The sequence below is a fragment of the Elgaria multicarinata genome, chromosome 15 (genome assembly GCF_023053635.1).
Source record: "Elgaria multicarinata webbii isolate HBS135686 ecotype San Diego chromosome 15, rElgMul1.1.pri, whole genome shotgun sequence".
Lineage (NCBI taxonomy): Eukaryota > Metazoa > Chordata > Lepidosauria > Squamata > Anguidae > Elgaria > Elgaria multicarinata.
The window spans coordinates 32,939,614-32,960,177 of NC_086185.1; the positions used below are offsets into that span (position 1 = coordinate 32,939,614).

Genomic DNA, 20,564 nt, shown 5'->3' on the forward strand with positions numbered 1-20,564 from the left:
TGGCTGAAGTTGGCTTTCTCTGAGTCACACAAAGAGCAAGCTTCCACAGCTCTGCTTGCCACACTGGGCCATGCCTCGCTTGGTGCAAAAGTTTACTAGGCCACGCTGCACCATAATTTGTTCAAAGCGACCCTCCAGGCCTTTATTTTCCTGCTTTGTTGACAGCAGGAGCCAGAGAATCCAGCTTTGCAGGTCGTTCTTGGAATCCAAAAGGATAAATTACCCCGAAGGAAAACAATGGCCTAGAGATAAAAGGACATGCCATTGAGCCCCCATTAAAAGCCTGTGATTTAGCATGGCTGTGTGGAATTGTTCCAGCAGCTCCAGGAAATTATGTGAGGGTGACTGGGCATGGGTGTGTAAGTCGGCACAGGTGTGTAATGGATTCTGTTTGTGCAACTTGCCCACAGTTTTCCCAAGTTTATCTTGCATATTTTGCATATATCTGTTCATTCAAGACATCACTCATGGGAGCCAAGCCTCTTGAAGACAGGAGGGAGTATCTAGTCCCCCCGCTTGCTTGCTACAGTCTTGAAGATTTACAAGAGCCAACTTTGGGTCCGATAGGAACTCCCTATATCTGGGGCATAAAAAGTTGTTTTTTAATATTTGTATAATTTATTTATTTTTTTAAATCCACATATCCTTTTCCCACTGATGAAGACCTGTATGGTTGAAACATGTTTGAGGACTTTTGTTTAATGTTTGATGTATGTGAACTATTTTGTTTAAATTTTAAATGTGTCTATTTACTTTAAGATTAAAAATATTTTCTACTAATATGATTTTATTGTAATAAGCATAGTTATACCTAAATTTGATATATTGTTGATATATTGTTTGTATCAGTTTTCTTAAACTTACTTTGTTTTCAGGTTTGGTTTTGGTTTAAGATAGCACTTTTTCATATTTCTGTTACAGATTGACCACATCTTTCTCTGTAACATTTGCATGTCAGAAAGCAAGATGTAAATATCTATTTGGGATCTTCCAATGTTATAAAAAAGATGCAGTTTGCCTATGGGTGACATGCAGGAACACGTCTTCGCTGTTACTTTTGAAGCAGGGCCCCAATGCTGCTGCTGCTTTTTGGTTTTTTTTTTAGTACTTCCTGTCTGCTCTGTGCACAGAAACTGACACTACTTATTTGGGTATGAGCATTTTGCACTCATTGAAATGCCGCCCACAACCTTTTCTAGTGCAGACGGGTCACACCCACAGAAGAGCAGTTTGGATGCTATGTTTCTCAGGCAAAAAATGCCATCTTGGTGGCCTGGTGTTATCCCTTTTCTGTGGTGCAAGACATCCTCACATTCTCTGCTGCAAGCAGAATTAATGCAAGAGGGTCATTGTACATTGAACAGGCCTCTCAACTGGAGGAAGGTGGCTGGGCTTCGCAGAATCAAGCCCTGTCTGGAAGGCTGGTCATTTATGTCATCTCATGCTGCCCTATATTGTTCTTTCTTTCTTTCTTTCTTTCTTTCTTTCTTTCTTTCTTTCTTTCTTTCTTTCTGTCCCACCTTTCTGCCAAAAAAATAGCGCTCTGGGCAGCTCACAATAAAATACAGATTAAAAACAAAACCTTAATTAAAACATAACAAAAAACAAATAAATTAAATACCCAACAACAAATGGCTTCACTTCTCATTCTCATCAATGCCAAACACTGTATGTGGTCTCTTTTCAGGTTTTTGGCAGATATCAGGGAGGTTTCTTATCTCATTTTAGAGTGCTGTAGGGAAGGGCATTGTCCTTACCACATTATCATCCACTCTGATTATGGCATAATCTAGAGCAAATAAGTATGGTGCTGGAACTGAATGAGAGTCAACAAACAAAGGATAATGGGCTGCGATTTCTGCTCCCTGCTCTGTTGATTTTCCCCAACTGCAGCCAAACAGATGGGGGCGGGGGGGGGGGGAGAAGAAAATCTCCAAACTACAGGATGTTCCCAGGCATGAGCCTCCCTTTAATTGATGTAGGGTGACCATAAGAAAAGGAGGACAGGGCTCCTGTATCTTTAACAGTTGCATAGAAAAGGGAATTTCAGCAGGTGTCATTTGTATATATAGAGAACCTGGTGAAATTCCCTCTTCATCCCAACAGTTAAAGCTGCAGGAGCTATACTAGAGTGACCAGATTTAAAAGAGGGCAGGGCACCTGCAGCTTTAACTGTTGTGATGAAGAGGGAATTTCACCAGGTTCTCCATAATACAAATGACACCTCCCAATTTCCCACTTGTAAAATGAGAACAACAATGAACTACCTCAAGTATTGGACAAATTGCCCCAATTTCCCACTTGTAAAATGAGAACAACAATGTGTTCTCAAGTATTGTGAAGATGAATGAATTAAAGATGATAAAAGCACTGTGCACCATTAAAGTTTTATTATAAATTGTACATCATAAAACAAATGTGCCGTTTGGGATCCTCTGAATTAATGAGTTATTCCCAATCCCCTTTCTTGACAGTAATGAATTGGTGGCTGCAACCTTTCATTTAGAATCTACTTTACAATGATGATAATGACTGAGATCAACATGTATAACCTAATGCAAGTGCCATTAATTGCTCTCTTGGGTATAGACAAATGATGGAAGGAACACCAGCTGGTCTGTTATGAGATAGGAAAGCACTTGGAGCTGTGTTTCCCTCATACAGACCTTCATCTGCAGATGCACTTAAGCTTGGCTAAATGAGTGACTTTCTGGACAACTGGAAACCTGTTGAAATTTGCACAACATGGGGTTTGGTTTGTTGAGTGTGGCTTCGTCATGTTCTCGAAAAGTCTCTTTCTGCCTCTGACTGAAACTAACCGGCAACTCCCAAGTTATTTTTAACTTTCTAAAAATAGACTCAAAATTAACGGAGCCAAAGTTTGAATGGAAAGAAGCAGGAAGGATGATGCAGATTTGTACGTTGTCATTAATTACAGCAATGTCAAATTACCCCACATCTGATCACTACCATGCTGAAGCTCCTTTGGAACTTCAGCTATGGCTGGCCTCTTCTTATAATTATTAAGATTTTCCTAATGATTCACCTAAATATGAAACAGAAAACATATTTTAAAAATAAAGCCTTAAGCAGTGTGATGTTGTGGTTAGAATGTTTGACTTGGATTGTGGTTTGTGGCTAGGAAAGGAGAATCATGTATGCAGTCCTACATTTCTTGGAGAAAATAATGATGTAAGCATGTTGCGACGACACTGACCTCACACAGAAGGCCTTGCCTGGCACACCCTTCTTAAGCCAAGCACCACCTCTTGAAAAGCCTGAGGAAAGGGTAAAAACAACACAACCTTTCCCCTTTATGTGAGGGAACAAGGTAAAGGGTTTTGAAAAATAGGTTCTATTGTTGAGGTACTGAACTGCAGGTTTATTGGTAGATGTTTTTATACTGTGTAAAATAGGAGGTAATATATCAGAGCTGACACGTGGTTTCATAGAATAGCAGAGTTGGAAGGGGCCTATAAGGCCATCAAGTCCAACCCCCTGCTCAATGCAGGAATCCACCCTAAAGCATACTTGACAGATGGTTGTCCAGCTGCCTCTTGAAGGCCTCTAGTGTGGGAGAGCCCACAACCTCCCTAGGTAACTGGTTCCATTGTCGTACTACTCTAACAGTCAAGAAGTTTTTCCTGATGTCCAGCCGGAATCTGGCTTCCTTTAACTTGAGCCCATTATTCCGTGTCCTGCACTCTGGGAGGATCGAGAAGAGATCCTGGCCCTCCTCTGTGTGACAACCTTTTAAGTATTTGAAGAGTGCTATCATGTCTCCTCTCAATCTTATCTTCTCCAGGCTAAACATGCCCAGTTCTTTCAATCTCTCTTCATAGGGCTTTGTTTCCAGACCCCTGATCATCCTGGTTGCCCTCCTCTGAACACGCTCCAGCTTGTCTGCGTCCTTATTGAATTGTGGAGCCCAAAACTGGACACAATACTCTAGATGAGGCCTAACCAGGGCCGAATAGAGAGGAACCAGTACCTCACGTGATTTGGAAGCTATACTTCTATTAATGCAGCCCAAAATAGCACTGGCCTTTCTTGCAGCCACATCACACTGTTGGCTCATATTCAGCTTGTTATCTACAACAATTCCAAGATCCTTCTCATTTGTAGTATTGCTGAGCCAAGTATCCCCCAACTTGTAACTGTGCATTTGGTTTCTATTTCCTAGATGTAGAACTTGGCATTTATCCCTATTAAATTCCATGCTGTTGTTTTCAGCCCAGCACTCCAGCCTATCAAGATCACTTTGTGGTAACAGAACACAAAGTAATGTTTATTGAAAGTGAACAGATCTTTGGTATTTCAATTTAGATCAAACCTGCTTATTTTTATATTTAAAACAACAATCTCAAGTTCCTTCAAGTCCTATCTCTTCTCACTCCTCACACATCAAACACCCTCAAGAAGCACAAGCCTCAGACACTCCACAAGAATAATAATCAGACTCAGATAAGACAAGACAAAACTAGACTAGCCTCACAATCCCCTCAGCCAAACTATTTATACTCCTCCCTCTCCCTTTCTCACAGCATCACTAGCCACACCCACTCAGTCAAATATTCCATGCTTGCTAGACATATAAAGGCAGACATACCTAAGTGACAGAAAGGTGGGTATCGCCACACATTTTCCCCTTCTTTTAAAACCCGAGTACAGCACTGGGGTGGTTGACACAGGGTTTTGGGCATGCAAACATTAATACAAACCTGCATAACAACGCAGTCATATCAACTCTTCTGTTTTTGTTGGGCTTTGGCTAGTTTAGTGTGAGCCAGCTCCATAAACTCATGCATATCATTTTTTAAGTTGAGTACATATTTGATAACTGACTCCTTTTCTTCTACTACTTCCCCTTCCCAGCTTTTCCTCAATATGCTAAGGGGACCCCTCACATTCCTCCCCAGCATTAACTCAAAAGGTGAGAACCCCATTGAATCCTGGGGCACCTTATAAAAGACAAAAAGGAAATAGGGCAACATACGTTCTAATCATTTGTTTGAGGGTACCATTGAACTTTTCCACCAGCCCATTTGTTTGGGGTGAAAAGCGGTGGAAGTTGTATGCTTCACTCCGCAGCACCTCCACAAACACCTCATGACATCTGATAGGAATGCAGTGCCCCTGTCACTGATGATTCCATAGAGAAATCCCAGCCTACAAAAGGTATTCACTAAGGCCTCTGCTACAGACAGGGTATCCACATTCCTCAAGGCTTCAGCATCTGGATATCGGGTGGCAAGGTCTATAATTGTTATCAGGAATTGTTTTCCTGACTGTGTAGGCCTAGGAAAGGCCCCCACTAAATCCAACCCAATCTGGTGAAAGGGTTTGTTTATTAGTGGTAGGGGATTCAGGGAAGCTTTCACTTTGTCCCCACTTTTCCCCACCCTTTGACATCTCTCACACGATTTTTAAAAAGCTGTGACTTCCCTGGCCATATTTGGCCAGTAATACTGTGCTATTAAATGTTTTCTGGTCTTTCCTATACTCAGGTGGCCTGCCAAAAAGTAATCATGGGCTAATTTCAACAGTTGATCCTGATATTGTATGGGTACTACCAACTGTTTTTCAACCCCCAAACTCCCTGGTTTTCCCAAGGGCAACCGCTTTCTGTACAGGAGTCCGTTTCCCCAGAAAAAGTGTTACCTTGGCTGTTCATAATTAGTTAGCTCTCTAGCCTCTGCGTGTGATTTTACAACAGCCAGGCTTGGATCCTCTACAGGAGCCAATTTAAACTCTTCATCAGCCTGAGGAGACTCCAGAGTAACAAAGTCTTCCTTAGCTGGGTCACTAGGCAACTCTGGAGGTGAGCTCTCTGCTCCCTCTGCTTCGACACAATTTGCTGCAGCTGCCTGAGATCGAGTTACAATATATACCTTCCTGCCATTTGCTTCCATGAGATCTTTCCCCAATATCAAAGGCTCTTCCTGACAGGAACTTACGCCTACAATAAATTTCCCTTTGAAACCCCTCCATGTAACATCCACTTCAGCAACAGGAATTTCAAATGTAGGTCCTCTCACAGGTCTGATAATGACTTTCCTGTGAGGAATAATTTCCTCAGGGTTTACTAGATCTTCACGGAGTAAGGTAAAATTTGACCCTGTATCAAGAACAGCCATATGTCTTCTTCCATTTAGTGTCACCTCCTCCCACAAGGACTGGTCTGAATCTTGCATGTCACCCCACTTTAACTGATAACACTGGGTTCTCTTGGCATTTTCAGTATCTTTCTTTATATACACCCTCCTGACTGAGATACTTTTCTCTGTTTTGTCCATAAGCCTAGGACATTGAGGATGTATATGCCCTACAAGCCCACAATGATGGCAAGTAAGATCTGTTTTTTCCAAACAAAGGCTTGGTAGTGTTTCCCACCTTTTCCGTTGGCAACTGACTTTTGGTTTCCCTCAGCTTCTCTTTTGAACCCTCCAGGCTTATACACAGTCTTCATGTTAGTCTCTTTGATAGACTTGCCTGTCATATTATAGCCCTGGTTTAAGGAAAACTGATCAGCCAGCGAAGCTGCATCCTGATAAATTTTTGGGTTTCAGTCCCTAACCGACAATCTTATGTCCTGAGGGATTTGGAAAATCAGTTGATCTTTTATCATAAGATCAACCAAATCCTGTTGGGTTTTTACCTCAGCACACTTAACCCATTTACCAAAATAGCCAGCCAACTTGTGTCTCAATTCCACAAAAGATTTTGATGAGGCAGCATTAGTACTCCTGAATTTCTTCCTAAAATATTCAGGCCCATAACAAAATCTTTGGTACACTGCCGCTTTAAATTTTCCAAAATCAAGAGCTTCCTCCACAGGAAAACTATTATAAATGTCTGCTAAGTCTCCCTTTATCAAGTTTGGGATACACTTCATATAGTCTTGGGGATTTATTTCCCACATTATGGCTTTTTCAAAAGTACTGAAGAAAATTTGAGGATCTTCTCCCTCCATATAAGGGGCAAAATCCCTAGGGGATAACTTAAGGGTTTTGGCTCTTTCCTCAGTCCTCCCTTGGTCTTCTCTCTCCATTTTCTTCTTTTCTAAAGCAAGCTGTTGTAATTCTACCTCACGGTCTTTCTCTTTTTGCTGGATTTCAGCTCTCCTCCACTCCCTATCAGCTTCTCTCATTTTCTCTTGTTGTTTTAATCTCTATAATTCAAGTTCTCTCTGTTTTTTAATCTTTCCCTCTCCAGTTCAATATACTGAGGAGACATTTCCATAGGTAAGGGTCTTACAGGAATTACCTCAGATTCACTAGCCCCACTAACCCGATAAAACTCTATAAGAGACCATTTCAATTCGTCAACAGACTTGCCCTCAACTGGCAAACCCAAAGTTTTGCATCTATCTGTAAGGGCATCTTTTTTCAACACCAAAATCTCCATTGTTCTATATATATATATATGTGAGGGGACGGGAACTGAGACCAGGATTTATTATAGTGTATTCAGGAGTTTCAAGTTTGAGATTGCAACAATTTCTATTTCACCACAGGAACAAAAAAACTTGTCAGACAGTTGTATCAAATCAATTTCTGACATAGATATAATGTAGCTTCAACAGCTAGAATACAGCACCTAACAGTAAATGCTTCCCACAGAACCCTTTTCAAAATAGTGATTTTTCTGTCACAACAAATGATCAGAAATCTACTTCGAATCCCACACATGCTGCCACCAAATACGTGACGACACTGACCTCACACAGAAGGCCTTGCCTGGCACACCCTTCTCAAGCCAAGCGCTGCCTCTTGAAAAGCCTGAGGAAAGGGTAAAAACAACACAACCTTTCCCCTTTATGTGAGGGAACAAGGTAATGGGTTTTGAAAAATAGGTTCTACTGTTGAGGTACTGAACTGCAGGTGTATTGGTAGATGTTTTTACACTGTGTAAAAATAGCAGGTAATAAATCTGAGCTGACACGTGGTTTGTGGTAACAGAACACAAAGCAAAGTTTATTGAAATTGAACAGATTAATTCAGCTCAAACCTGCTTATTTTTACATTTAAAACAACAATCCCAAGAAGCACAAGCCTCAGACACTCCATAAGAAGAATAATAATCAGACTCAGATAAGACTAGACTGGCCTCACAATCCCCTCAGCCAACCTATTTATACTCCTCCCTCCCCCTTTCTCACAGCATCACTAGCCACGCCCACTCAGTCAAATATTCTGCACTCGCTAGACATATAAAGCCAGGCATACCTAAGGGACAGAAAGGTGAGTATTGTCACACATGCAATTAATTACCAAGAAAAGAAAACCTGGAAGAACAATACAGGTGACTATTAGCTATAATATTGCCCATTTAATTTACCCCCCTTTTTTCCTGGAACTCCTTCTGCCCCATTCCCCCCTCTCCCCAGCAGGGCTTGGGCTAACTTCTTTAACTTCAGCATTGAAACGCATTGCAAACCTTTCACCTATTTTTTCTCTCCTTCAAAGGTAGCTACAATTAAGCTGCTTAACTTTTTTATATTTAATGGCTAAGGGTGAGCTGCAATTTCCCATCAGTTCTGGAAGATCCTTAACAAAATATAAATGCATCTGTTTTCAAAGACTTTAAAGTCAATTGTTTGGGTACTCAGGCATGTCTTTCAAAGGAGGCCTTAGCAAGCCAGCCAAAAGCAAGCTCAGGGTTCGCTTTGCAGTTTACAGATAACTGCAGCACACAGTCTGCAAGCTCCTGTGGAATCCACCCTACAACGTGCTTGATCTCACATGTACAGAAGGAACACAGCAAACAGAGCTGGCCTGGAGGAATTCCTTCCTTGTGCATCCAGCAGCAGGAGGTAGTGGGATTTCATTGCCTACTGCCCTCTTTTTGGCTATTACCGAAAGGAACATAGGCAGGCACTAGTATAGCAGAAACAATGAAGAGTTGCTAAGATAGTCACCCCTGTACTGGGAGTCCCTGGTTCAAACAACAATCTTGTGGCACAAATTTATTATGGGAGAAGCTTTTATGGATTAGAATCTACTTGATTAGATGCACAAAGTGTTATTCTCAGTTTGCATAAACACACGCACACACACTTGAGTGTGCAGAAAAAAGTAATAAACTGTGAGTCTGGAGGGAAATCAAAGCAAACAAAATGCTAATGACAATTACTTTAAACCTATATCTGTAATGGAAGTCAGGGTCCACCTGACATCCCTCCAAGGTAGGCTCCTGGACCAAACGTCCTAGACTCCCAGGCAACCCACCTCCCTAGTCCTGTCCACAACCAGGATGAGCCAGATGTTCCAAGAATAAAGCACAAACACACATTAGGGACCAAAGCAAATTTACTAACACCACTAAGACTAACATGTAGGGCCTTGGTCAGTAAAAGCTAAGCAAAAGGGAAGAGGGAAGGTTGGGGAAGGGAGTGAGGAAAAAGGAGCGAGAAATGAAGCTGAGGGAAGAAAGCTAGCAATTACCCCAACAAAACCATCAGTCATTCCACCACCCAGCCGCAGCTGACCTTGTCCACAATACCCCAACACTTAAAACATAAGAAAAGTCTAATGCAGTCCCCCCCGACTGCTTGGACCTGATCTTCTCTTGACACACATGTCCTCCAGCAAAGAAGATAGAGGCCTTCTGTCACTAAACACTTTTATCCTATTTCAGCCACCTGGCCCCATGATCCACACCAACCAACCGATGCCCTTCCTGGGCTCCTGGCGATCCCTCCCAACAGGAGCGAGGCCCACATTCTTTCCCACAGCTGAAGCGAGTTGACTTCTAAGCATTTCTGATAATCCCCAGGTGATACAGGGGGAGTTGGAAATGCCAGGCAAAAATGACCTTGGCAGGTACACCCAGCTCCTTCCCTCCTACCCGAGCCTGGGACAGCAAAGCTCAGGTCATAATAATGTGCACATTCTGGCAGACACAAAAAGCAACATGGAATTAAAGCAAAACCCAGGTCAGACCCCTTGTCCTTTACAGTATCCAATGTTAAATGAATATGAAATACATGGAGAGCAGCTCATCAGCTAAAGTGTAAGAGTTCATCTTAAAAGTGCCATTTTTGTTTCAGGTTTTAAAACCTTGTAAGTTTAGAAAAGTGCTGAGACCAGCGTCTAGTGAGTCAAATGCTGTCATCCCCACTTGAGCTCGAACTGCCCACATCCTTCCTTTAATCACCATTAATTGTCCACTCGTTTGATGAAAATCACTTTTCGGGGGGGGGGGGGATAAATTGACCAAAATCCCCCTTTAAATTTCCACTCACTGGAATCTGGTGCAGCCCCACAATTGATTCACACACCCTCATTTTTAAAGGACAACTTCCTAATCTAACTGGCTGCAGCAGCTCCTGAAAGTTAAGCACCCACAGGAGCTTAGCAACGGGCTGAGGAGGCCAGGGCAATCTACCCAGTTTTTGATCTTACAAATTCCAGTTTTCTGAGTAAATAAACAAGAACAACAACAAAAACTGTTATGAAGCCAGGAAGACAGCAGTCAGTGTATTGCACAGAGTGTCACTTGTACACCCACCTGTTCTGTGTGTGCATGTATATGTGTGCATGTGCATGCTCTGTGCAATGAGCCACTAGATCTCAAGGAGCAAATTTGGTCCCTTGAGGCCAAGGGAGCTGACCCAGAGAAGCTGAGATAGGCAGAGAGGGTGCCCTCTGGGCTTCAGGGACCTGACAGTGGTGTCCCCCCAGACCAGTAACAGGTTTTCTGCTGGCAGGGACAATGAGAGTCTGGAGGGAGGGGAATCACAATGGGGCCTATTCCTTTGCAGGCAAGCTGGTGGCCTGGGCCAAGGATATACCTCCATGGGTCGGAGGCTCCCAGCAGTGGGCAATTATGATCATCCCTCTGCTTCCAGATGACAGAAACAAAGGGGGCTTCTTGGCAGACAGCTCCTGCCTTTTCCTCCTGATGGCTTTTCTTTTTGAGGAGTAACAAAAAGGATGGAAGCAGTGATTGGAAAACACGGGGTGGGGGGAGGCAGAAGTGGAAGATTTTGCAATCTGGTCCCTCTCCCTCTCCCCTAGTAAAATACTCTGTCTGAGGCATGGTGATTGTACAATAAAAGCCCCTCATCTAGAAGAACCCAGAGATTTGTGGCATTTTAAAGGCTAATTCATGTATTATGCGGAAAGCTTCTGTAGATTAAAGTCCACTTCGTCAGAGGCACTGAGTGTTAACCTGATCTGCAAGTATATGTCCACGTGGTTTGGGGACAGTGAGGTCAGAGGGAAATGAAATGCAGTAAGTACAGACAGTGATTACTAATAATGGCCATCCAGAAAACTGTTGTTGCTGTTAACACAAAAATCTGAGCACTGGGTAAACTAATTAACACATGCACCATGATTTTTTAAAAACGATGTTATTTTGATTCAAGCCACAGGAGATAGAATCAAACTTTTTGATGAATGTCAATTCAGTGGCATCTTCTTCTACTCTCCCTTTTAAGTTTTGTTTTTACTCCACAATGGCCACTTTAACATTGGTGATAGAGCACGTGGGAGGCTGAAATGTGGTCCCCACCCCTGCTGTGTTTTTTTTTTAATGTTGCCATTTCTGATGTCTGATTTGTGTTCATTTATTATTTCCTCTACAGATGGGCTTTTCCCCCTATGCAGAATGCAGAAGGGCATTGGTGACAGAGCATGGCATATGTGCAGGTGGATGGAACCCTAATTCTGTGGATATTTCCATTACAGATGTAAACAGCTGGGGTTGTGATGGCTGGCCATATAGATCACATGATTTACACACCCTCCCTGCCCACTGTGAAGTTTTCAGATGTCATACACCATCTAGATAGCTTCGCAGATAGCACTGGGCCAGAATCAGTGGACATAGGAGATCTTGGCACCAGTGACATGGGGAACTGTAGACATGCATGGATGAGATGGATGGTGTAGGGAGGAGGGATCTATTATTATTATTATTATTATTATTATTATTATTATTATTATTATTTATATAGCACCATCAATGTACATGGTGCTGTACAGATAACACAGTAAATCTGGATTTGTTCAGCACTGGGGAACATTTTGGGACAAGCTGGTCTTGTATAAGAAGGATGAGATCCACTTGAACCAGAATGGCACCAGATTACTGGCACTTAACATCAAAATACATTTATGTATTTTATTGTTGCAAGCCACCTTGTGAGAGCATTTGCCCTGAAAGGCGTCCAAGAAATGTTTTAAATAAAATAAAAATAAATTAAAAAGTGGCTGGGCAGCTTTGAAACTGAATCTGGAGTGAAGCTGACAGGAGCTGGAGTGCATCCAGTTCAGGTTGAATCATCCCTAACGTTTGAAGGTGAAAATGTTTTCAAATTGTTCCAATGGGGGAGGGGAGGTCATAGGGCATGAGAATATAATGAAATATGATTACCAGTCATAGAAGCCTAAGGGCCATAGTGGAAAATGCACATGCCAGAGACATCTAGAGAGGGACGCCATGTACAGGTGTTTCTATGGTAAGATGCCTCCAAACCAAGAGAGGAGAATTTGAGTGTTTGGTTTTAAGGGAGAATGTAGATATATACTGGGCATAATGGAAACCTGATGGAATGGAGAGAACCAGCTGGATGCAGCTATCTCTGGATGTAAACTCTATACGAAGGACAGGGAAGGGTGTGCACATGAAGGAGGGCATAGTGTCAAGCAACTAGAAACCTTAAAAGGGATAGGCTGTTTCACAGAATCACTGTGACAATACCAGGCTCCAAAAAATAGTTCGGTACTTGGGACATGCTATCGTTTGCCTGGCTAGAATGCTAAGGGTGATCTTGAGACAAAGAATGAAATATGGGAGGCCTCCAAATGAGGAAGTGTTGTAATTAGGGGTGGGTTCAAATACCCTCACATTGACTAGATAAATGCATGTTCCAGTCACAACAAAGAGGTTAAATTTCTTGATACTCTCTAAATGTCTATGCCTTAGAACAGTTGGTCATGGAACTTCCCAGAGGGGAGGGGACCCTGGATTTTATCCTAAATGGTACCACCCAGGACCTAGTGCAAGACGTTATTAAACCAGTTTGAAGCAAGTGGGAAACTGCCCAGGAAGTCCAACACAGTCACATTTGACTTCAAAAGAGGAAACTTCTCTAAAATGAGGGAACTGGTGAAAAGGGAGTTTAACAGGGAAGTCAAGTGGGTTACATCTCTCCAAAATGCTTGGAGGTCACTAAAAACCACAATAGTAGAAGCTCAGCAAGAATGTATTCCACAGGTTAGGAAAGGTAGCACCAAGTTCAAGAGGTCGCCAGCATGGTCAATGAAGGAATTCGGGCAGCTGCTTGGCAATATTCATATTGGGAACTGCCACATTTTCATCCTTAAGACTTTTTTTCTAGATAACCTTAAATATAATTCTTGAAATTTTTGACAGAGGTAATAATTTTAATAGTATTTGCTGGGATACTTAAAAGAATACACAGGGTTGTTGTTGTTTTTTTGGTGGGGGGTTAGATATTAGCCAAAACATTATTTTTTACTGTGAGAATATGATCCGACCATGATAAATTTCCCCTTGACCATTTATCCAAATCAGCTTTCATTTTGTTAGCAATACCTCAGAATTACTGCTAACAATTTCTTCAGGTGTTTTTTCTTTTCTCGCTTTCTCATGAAGTGATACCATGAAGCTGATTGGTGGGAGATTCAGGACAAATAAGAGGAAGTACGTCTTCACAGGGTGCATAGTTAAATTATGGAATTCACTACCACTGGCGATGGCACCAATATGGATGGCTTTAAAAGAAGGTGGATAAACTCCTGAAAAGGCTATTAGTGGCTACTAGCCCTTATGGTTATGTGCTACTTCCAGTATCTCAGGCAGTAAGCCTGTTTTCTGGTGAGGTTAGTTGCTTTGAGGGTTCCATTATGGATGGAAAGGTGGGGATAGAAGTATTTAATATCTAACTAAATTACATTTGTCCTCCCCACACACACATCAGGCATATAATTCCCCAGGCTGTATCAGAACTCATTGCATAAGCTGCATAGTGCAGAGAGTATGGGACAGTTGACACAACATGACAGCCCATCATGGGTTAACTTACATGCAAGAAGCTGTTGTGTGGGCCAGGCTGCCAAAAAGACCATGGGTTATGCAAGGGTTGTTTAACTAACAAACTGAGACTCAATCCAGACAAGACGGAGGTATTGTTAGCGGGTGGTTCATCTGTCCGGCGAGGTGATGTTTGCCCTGTCCTGGATGGGGTTGCATTCTCCCTAAAGATTGGGTCCATAGTCTGGGGGTGCTCTTGGATCCAGAACTGTTACTTGAGGCACAGGTGAACTCAGTGGCAAAGACCATCTTTTATCAGCTTAGGCTGATATACCAACTGCACCCTTATCTGGACGGAGATAGCCTAGCTACAGTTATCCATGCTCTGATAACCTCTCGTTTGGATTACTGCAATGCGTTATACGTGGGGCTGCTTTGAAAACAGTCCAAAACTTCAACTGGTACAAAACAGGGCAGCTCGTTTACTAACAGGGACTGGCCAACGAGACCACATCATGTCAGTCCTTTTCCAGCTTCATTGGCTACCAGTCTAGGTCCGGGCCCGATTCAAAGTGCTGGTATTAACATTTAAAGCCCTAAACAGCTTGGGGCCAGGCTATCTGAAGGAACACCTCCTCTCATATGTACCTGCCCGTACCCTAAGGTCATCCTCAGGGGTCCTTCTCCTCGAACCCCTGCCAAAGGAAGTGAGGCAGGTGGCTACCAGGAGGAGGGCCTTCTCTGCTGTGGCACCCCGGCTGTGGAATGAGCTCCCTAAGGAGGTTCGCTTGGCACCTACATTATATGCCTTCAGACACCAGGTGAAGATCTTTTTATTTTCCCAGCATTTTAACAGTCTATAAATAAATTTTAACTCTGTGTTTTAAATTTGTAATTTTGCATTGCTGCTGTTTTTATCTGGTTGAGCTTTTATATTGTATTTTATATTATGGTTTTATACTGTTGTTTTATACTTTGAATGTTTTTATTTTTTGTGAACCGCCCAGAGAGCTCTGGCTATTGGGCGGTATAGAAATGTAATAAATAAATAAATAAACAAACTCTCAAATAACACCACTACCACCACCCAGTTTGGATGACATAACAAACCACATCAGCTCCCAGACAGGTTTTACATATTCATAATGGCAGACAGCACATGCCTCAGCAGTTAATTAACCCATGGTGGGCTGTCATGTCATCTGAACCAGGTCAATTTTATATGTGATCCCCAGTGATGACATTCACAGGTAGGGTGGGGAAACTCAGGAATGCTTCCAAATGGATGGCTCCTAGCACTACCAATCAAAATACATTGTGCAACTCTTTTGTCTTTCTTACCACAAAAACAAACAAACAAAAAAAAAACCATTAAGGAGAGAAAGCATACAGGAGGATTAAAAATTGAAGACATCGTTGTCTGGACCTGTTACACCATTCCAGGAATGAGGCACAATAAAATCCTTGTCTGGGAGCATCAATCTCAGAGCTTCTCCACACGAATGATTTATGCATGCTCATGATTCATGGAAGTTTGCAGGTCCTTTACATGATGTTGTCAAAACATGTGAACCGCCCAGAGAGCTTCGGCTATTGGGCAGTATAAAAATGAAATAAATAAATTAAATAAATAGCCATCTGCTGGTGGTATAATTGAAACATATAGGAAGGAACTGGCAAAAATAGGGTGGGGAGCATGTGTATGTGCCGATCATTAAACCGGCGAAGCCTCTGAAAGGCGAAGCTGTGGTTTTTTTGCTAAATGTGGAGAAGCCCTCAGTCTCTGATGGCCCCAATTTATATAGTTTGCTTTACTAAATGTTACAGATCTGTTATGAAAATTGTTGCAGTTTCACATTATTACATAATGCCATTATATGCAAAGGACTTCATGGCATCATTGCTGAAGGATCAGTGAATACTACAGAAGAATACTGCCCTGATCTTAATAAAGAGGATAAACTCAAGAGCTTGGTTGGGTGAATTGCCAGAAAGCTGTGGGGAGCAACCACACACCCCTGTCCGGCACTCTCCTGAAGTTTCAGTGCCTCAACTAAAGAAGTACAATTTCTGGAATTACTGAAGCCCTGGAAAATTAGTACTACCTCCCACAGAAATAAATGGAAATATTGGGGAAATTTAAATATATGCCGTACTTTATTTTCTTAGTGGTTCTAATCTTGCTTTACTACTTTAAGAATGTACAATGCATTATATATAACTTGGCACATAAAACTGTACCGTTTGTCTTCTCAAACATAAGTCCTATTGAGTTCAATGGGACCTTCTCCCATGTAAATAGCCCCCCTTACTTTTATTCAAACAATAATTACAAATCTATCCTGCTGTAACCTAAGGTACCGTACATGACTTGGATTTTGCTACCTGGGATCATATGGAGAGGGAGAACTGAATTTAAAACAAAAATCATCAACACTGCAGTAAATAAAGGGACATCTCTGTTGTTTGAGCTGTAGGATTTGTCTCCTCTCCAATCACCATTATTCAGAAACTAAAGGAACAACATAAAGGCCCCTTGCAATTAAATATTTTTTAAGTTTGTGCTTTTCCAATATAGGTGCTATTGTGCAAATATTTAAAAAAATTAAACCAAAAACAGGCTACAGTTAAAAAGAAAGAAAAGAAAAGAACTAAAAGACCTAAAAAAACCACACTTCTGAAATAGTGCTGACTGGAATGGCACATTTAAAAAAATCATTTAAAAATGTATGCTAAAAAAAATCTTTTCTTTTTTCATTTAATGGCTATTGCAGAAAAAATGCTACATTTATAAAGCAAAAAAAAAAGTCATTCAAGTGAAAGAACTGATGGAAACAAAAATGAACATGCTGATAAAATGGCACAATCCAGAATGGCAATGGTAAAAGTGAGCTGAAACATAGCAGTGTGGCCATAACGTGGAGCGCCACTAGCTGAGGGAGGCTGTGATAGGGCACACTTGCCTGATGTGTCCACAGCACATGTCAAAACCATATCACTCAATATCTAGCAGTAAACCGGATATTGGACTTGAGACTGGGAAGATCCAGGTTCAAATCGCCACTCAGCCCTGGGTGATCATGGGCCAGATTTACTCTCTCAGCCTCACCTATGTTGAATATAAAGCTGCCTCCTTAAATTCCCTGGAAGACAAGTGGGATATAAATGTAATGTCTACATACTGTTCTATCTTTTACCAAAAGGTTGGATCTTTTGTGGCTTGAAAAATGATTGAAAAATCACAGGGAAAGTTCAGGAAGAGGATTTGATGACAAGACCATGTAGAACAGCCTTCCCCAACCTGGGGGAATTATGGGAGTTGTAGTCCAACCCAGGCTGACGTAGATACCCCATAAAACATGGACAAAAGGAGGCGTTTCCACAGTAATTGGCAAAGGTAGAAGTACCCCTGGCCAGACAGAGGGTTCATTTGGTCCAGCACCGGTTGCCTTCAGAAAAGATGAGCAGACTAGAGTGCCAGATGCTTTGGGCTTCAAATCCCAGGAGCCCCTGCTAACATGGCCCACCATCAGGAATGCTAGGAGTTGGAAGTCCAAAACATCTGGAGATCTACTGGGGGCCGACGACACACCTACTCAGCAAAAACTGATAAAATTGTTTCTGAACATGGAGGAGGATCCATTGACCAAGCGATTTGACCTATTCAGCCACTTGACTTCCAGGAATTGGTCCAATGCCCCTTGTGGCGGCGCGTTCCGCAGATTGATCCTTTGCTTTCCTATCCATCGGTCCCACTCCAAGGCCCCAAACTCCAGCGAGCGCAGTGAAACGCCTCTCGCCTCCCCCCGCGCCCCGTTAGTCTCTCCTGGGGGAGCGGGGCGGAGGCGATAGAGGGCGAAGTGAGGCGAGAAGAGAGGAGGCCAGAGCGGGCGAGGGGCGAGATAAGCCACCGCGGGGAGCAGCGGTGGGGGTGGGGGATTAGGGGGCAGGGCCCCTCTTCGGAGGCCGAGTCGGGGAAGCCCCTGAGGGGGTTCAGGGAGCGGCCGCCCACAAGGCCCAACCCGAGGACCGAGGAAGGTGGAGAGGGGGGACGGAGGGCGGGGGCTCAGCAGCGCCTGCCCCGAATAAAGGCGGCGCGCTTTGCGTACCAGGGGAGGCGGACTAGTTACTTGCGGCGCCCAGGAGGAACAGCAGCTGCCCCACGAGAGCCGCAGAGGAAGCCCGCCCGATTGCAAGATGCCGAAAACGGTACGTGGGGCCGGGAGGCCGGAGCCCTTTGCCCAGGCCACGCCGCATCCCGCCCGGCTGCCTGCCTGTGCGCTGCGGTCGCCCGGTGTCGGGGACGCTCCCGCCGCTTGCGGAGGAACCCCCGCCCCCCGGTGCTCTCTTGCCGGCGAGGGGGGGCTTATTCCCCCGCTCCCTGCGTTTCCGTAGGCTGGAGCCGCCACCCGGTCGTTCCCTGCCAGGGTCCAGCTTGCCGGGCGCCGATGGTGGGAGGCGGGCAGGACGGGCTGGCGCCGCCGCCGCCGGGGGCTGCCTTTCTGCGCCAGGGGCGGGCTGCAGCCCGGGCCCTTCGCTCGTCTCTCTGGCCTTGGCGAGTCTCGGAGACGCCCTCGCCAGCCGGCTCGCCTTGCCAGAGGCGCCCGGAGCTCCTGCTGCCGTCGCCGCCGCCGCGTCCACCTCCTTCCCCGTGAATGGGCGACATTCATAGCGGGGAGGTCGAGGCGGCTCTGCGAGGCGAGAGGCGACCGGGTCCAGCTGAGCGCTTTGGCTGTCGGCGGATAGGCGGGCGAAGCAAGCGGCGCTTCAAGGCACGGAGGGAGGGAGCCGCCGTACCCCCGTCCGGAAAAGCGACGCCCGCGAGCGGCCTCCGCCCCAGACAGCTTCCCCCAACCCCGGCAACGCGCCCGAAGCTTCCGCCCACGCCCCTCGTCGGGCCTTGGGATGGCTTCTGTTCTCCCGCCCGCCCGCCGGCTGCGACTGCTGCTGCAGGCAGTGGGGTTGTTATCATTGCCCCAGGGCTCGGCGGGGCCCTCAGCTGTGGGGAGGCGGGCCAAGCGGTGGCCATCGGGCGGGGGCTGGACGGCGCGCGAACTGCGGCCCTCGGACTCGCCCGTAGGGATAAGTGGCTGCCGTTGACTTGGCCGGTGGGAGGGAGTCCCCGGAGGCCGGCCCGTCCGTCCGTCCGTTGGTCAGGCCGCAGTGTGTCCAAATGCCAGGGGTAACGCCTATTTAGCATGGACTCATTGAAATGAATGGGGCCTAAGTTCCGTCTGTTCGTAGGCTGAATGTTGGGTTTTGCCCTCGGACTCCGCTTCTGCCTGCGCGCACGTGGAGAGGCTCCCGCCGCCGCGTCGCCGTGAGACGGGGCCGCCCCGCCTTAGGCAAACCTTCGCCCGCGTCGGCCTTAGCAATGGCTAAGCAGTGTGCCGCTGGGGCGGGGAGGGAAGCGGAGGGCGTTGTGGCCCAGCATTGGGCTCCAGGACGATTCATTCATTCGTTAATATTATTTTTGAAAGCATGTATTAGGGCTTTTGAGATCTTTGCACTACTTAGCCTCTATTCACCTGCTTTTAAAAACTTTTTTTTTTAAAATGATGAATTACCAGGTTTTTGTTTTGGGCTCTTTTAAGCTTTGTTTTGTGAACTGCCTAGATACCTTTGGTTATTGAGCAACACTCAGTTAGTCCGGAGCCAGGTTGGAATCCTTAATTTGAGACAAGGTTAAACTGAAAGGATGGGTGCATCTCACTTTGTGTGCATCCAGGAAACGCACCCGAGCGCATTCGTTCACATTAATGGCATATGCGGGGAACTGCAGTTAGTACGTGGCACCTCGGTCGTAGACCACCTGGTTTACAGGGCAAAGGCCCCAGTCTCAACACCAGCATCTCCAGCTGAGGTAGAATAAGGAAGTCTGAAGCCCCAGGGAGCCACCGTTCCTTGGGTGTAGATGGTCTCACTTCGTAGTAGGTTCCTCTTGTAACCTCCTGGGGGCTGCTGGTGAGGAAATAATGGACACATTTGCACAACACAATAGACCTAGGATAGAAACAAAACAGAAAGCTTTCTTTGACACTCAAACCCAGGATCCTGGTCTGTTGCTCCCAAATAAGCCAGGATTCATGAGCCAATGTTGACAATTTAACAGGCACAAGAAAACAGGATCCTGGATTCAGATGTCACAATAAGCCAGGGATGGGAAATGTGTAGTCCTCCAAATGTTGTTGTACTGCAGCTCCCATAATTCTTTACTATTGGTTATGCTATGTCGGGCTGATGGAAGTTGCAGTCCACCAACATCTGGAGGGCCACATATCCCCCAGTCCTGCGACAGACTTTCTATTTCCGGCTAATTTAGTACCTAGTGAGAGGAGCCAAGAAGGAGTGAGTGGGCTGCGCACACCAGATCAAGACCATGGCATGGTGATGGTGGGGAGGTGTTTTTTTTTAACCCTTTCCTATGTCATTTTCCTGTTTTTCTGCTATTCCCCCTGGTATGCCAGCTTTGTGTGGGATTTTCAGCAGAAGAATAGCACCGGGGATAGCTAATCCCACTTCCCCCATGAGTAACCCGAATCCAGGTCCATCCCCCT

At 44.6% G+C, this 20,564-nt stretch overlaps 1 protein-coding gene across 1 annotated transcript in view; it reads left to right on the plus strand.

The window, feature by feature from the left end:
* Positions 1-18,120: 18,120 nt before the first annotated feature.
* The window catches only part of MSN (moesin), a 68,441-nt gene continuing 65,997 nt past the window's right edge, over positions 18,121-20,564 (plus strand). The window contains exon 1 of the mRNA XM_063141669.1: positions 18,121-18,216. Coding sequence (XP_062997739.1) covers positions 18,205-18,216 — 12 coding nt within the window. The 5' untranslated portion in view covers positions 18,121-18,204. The remainder of the gene's footprint in view (positions 18,217-20,564) is intronic.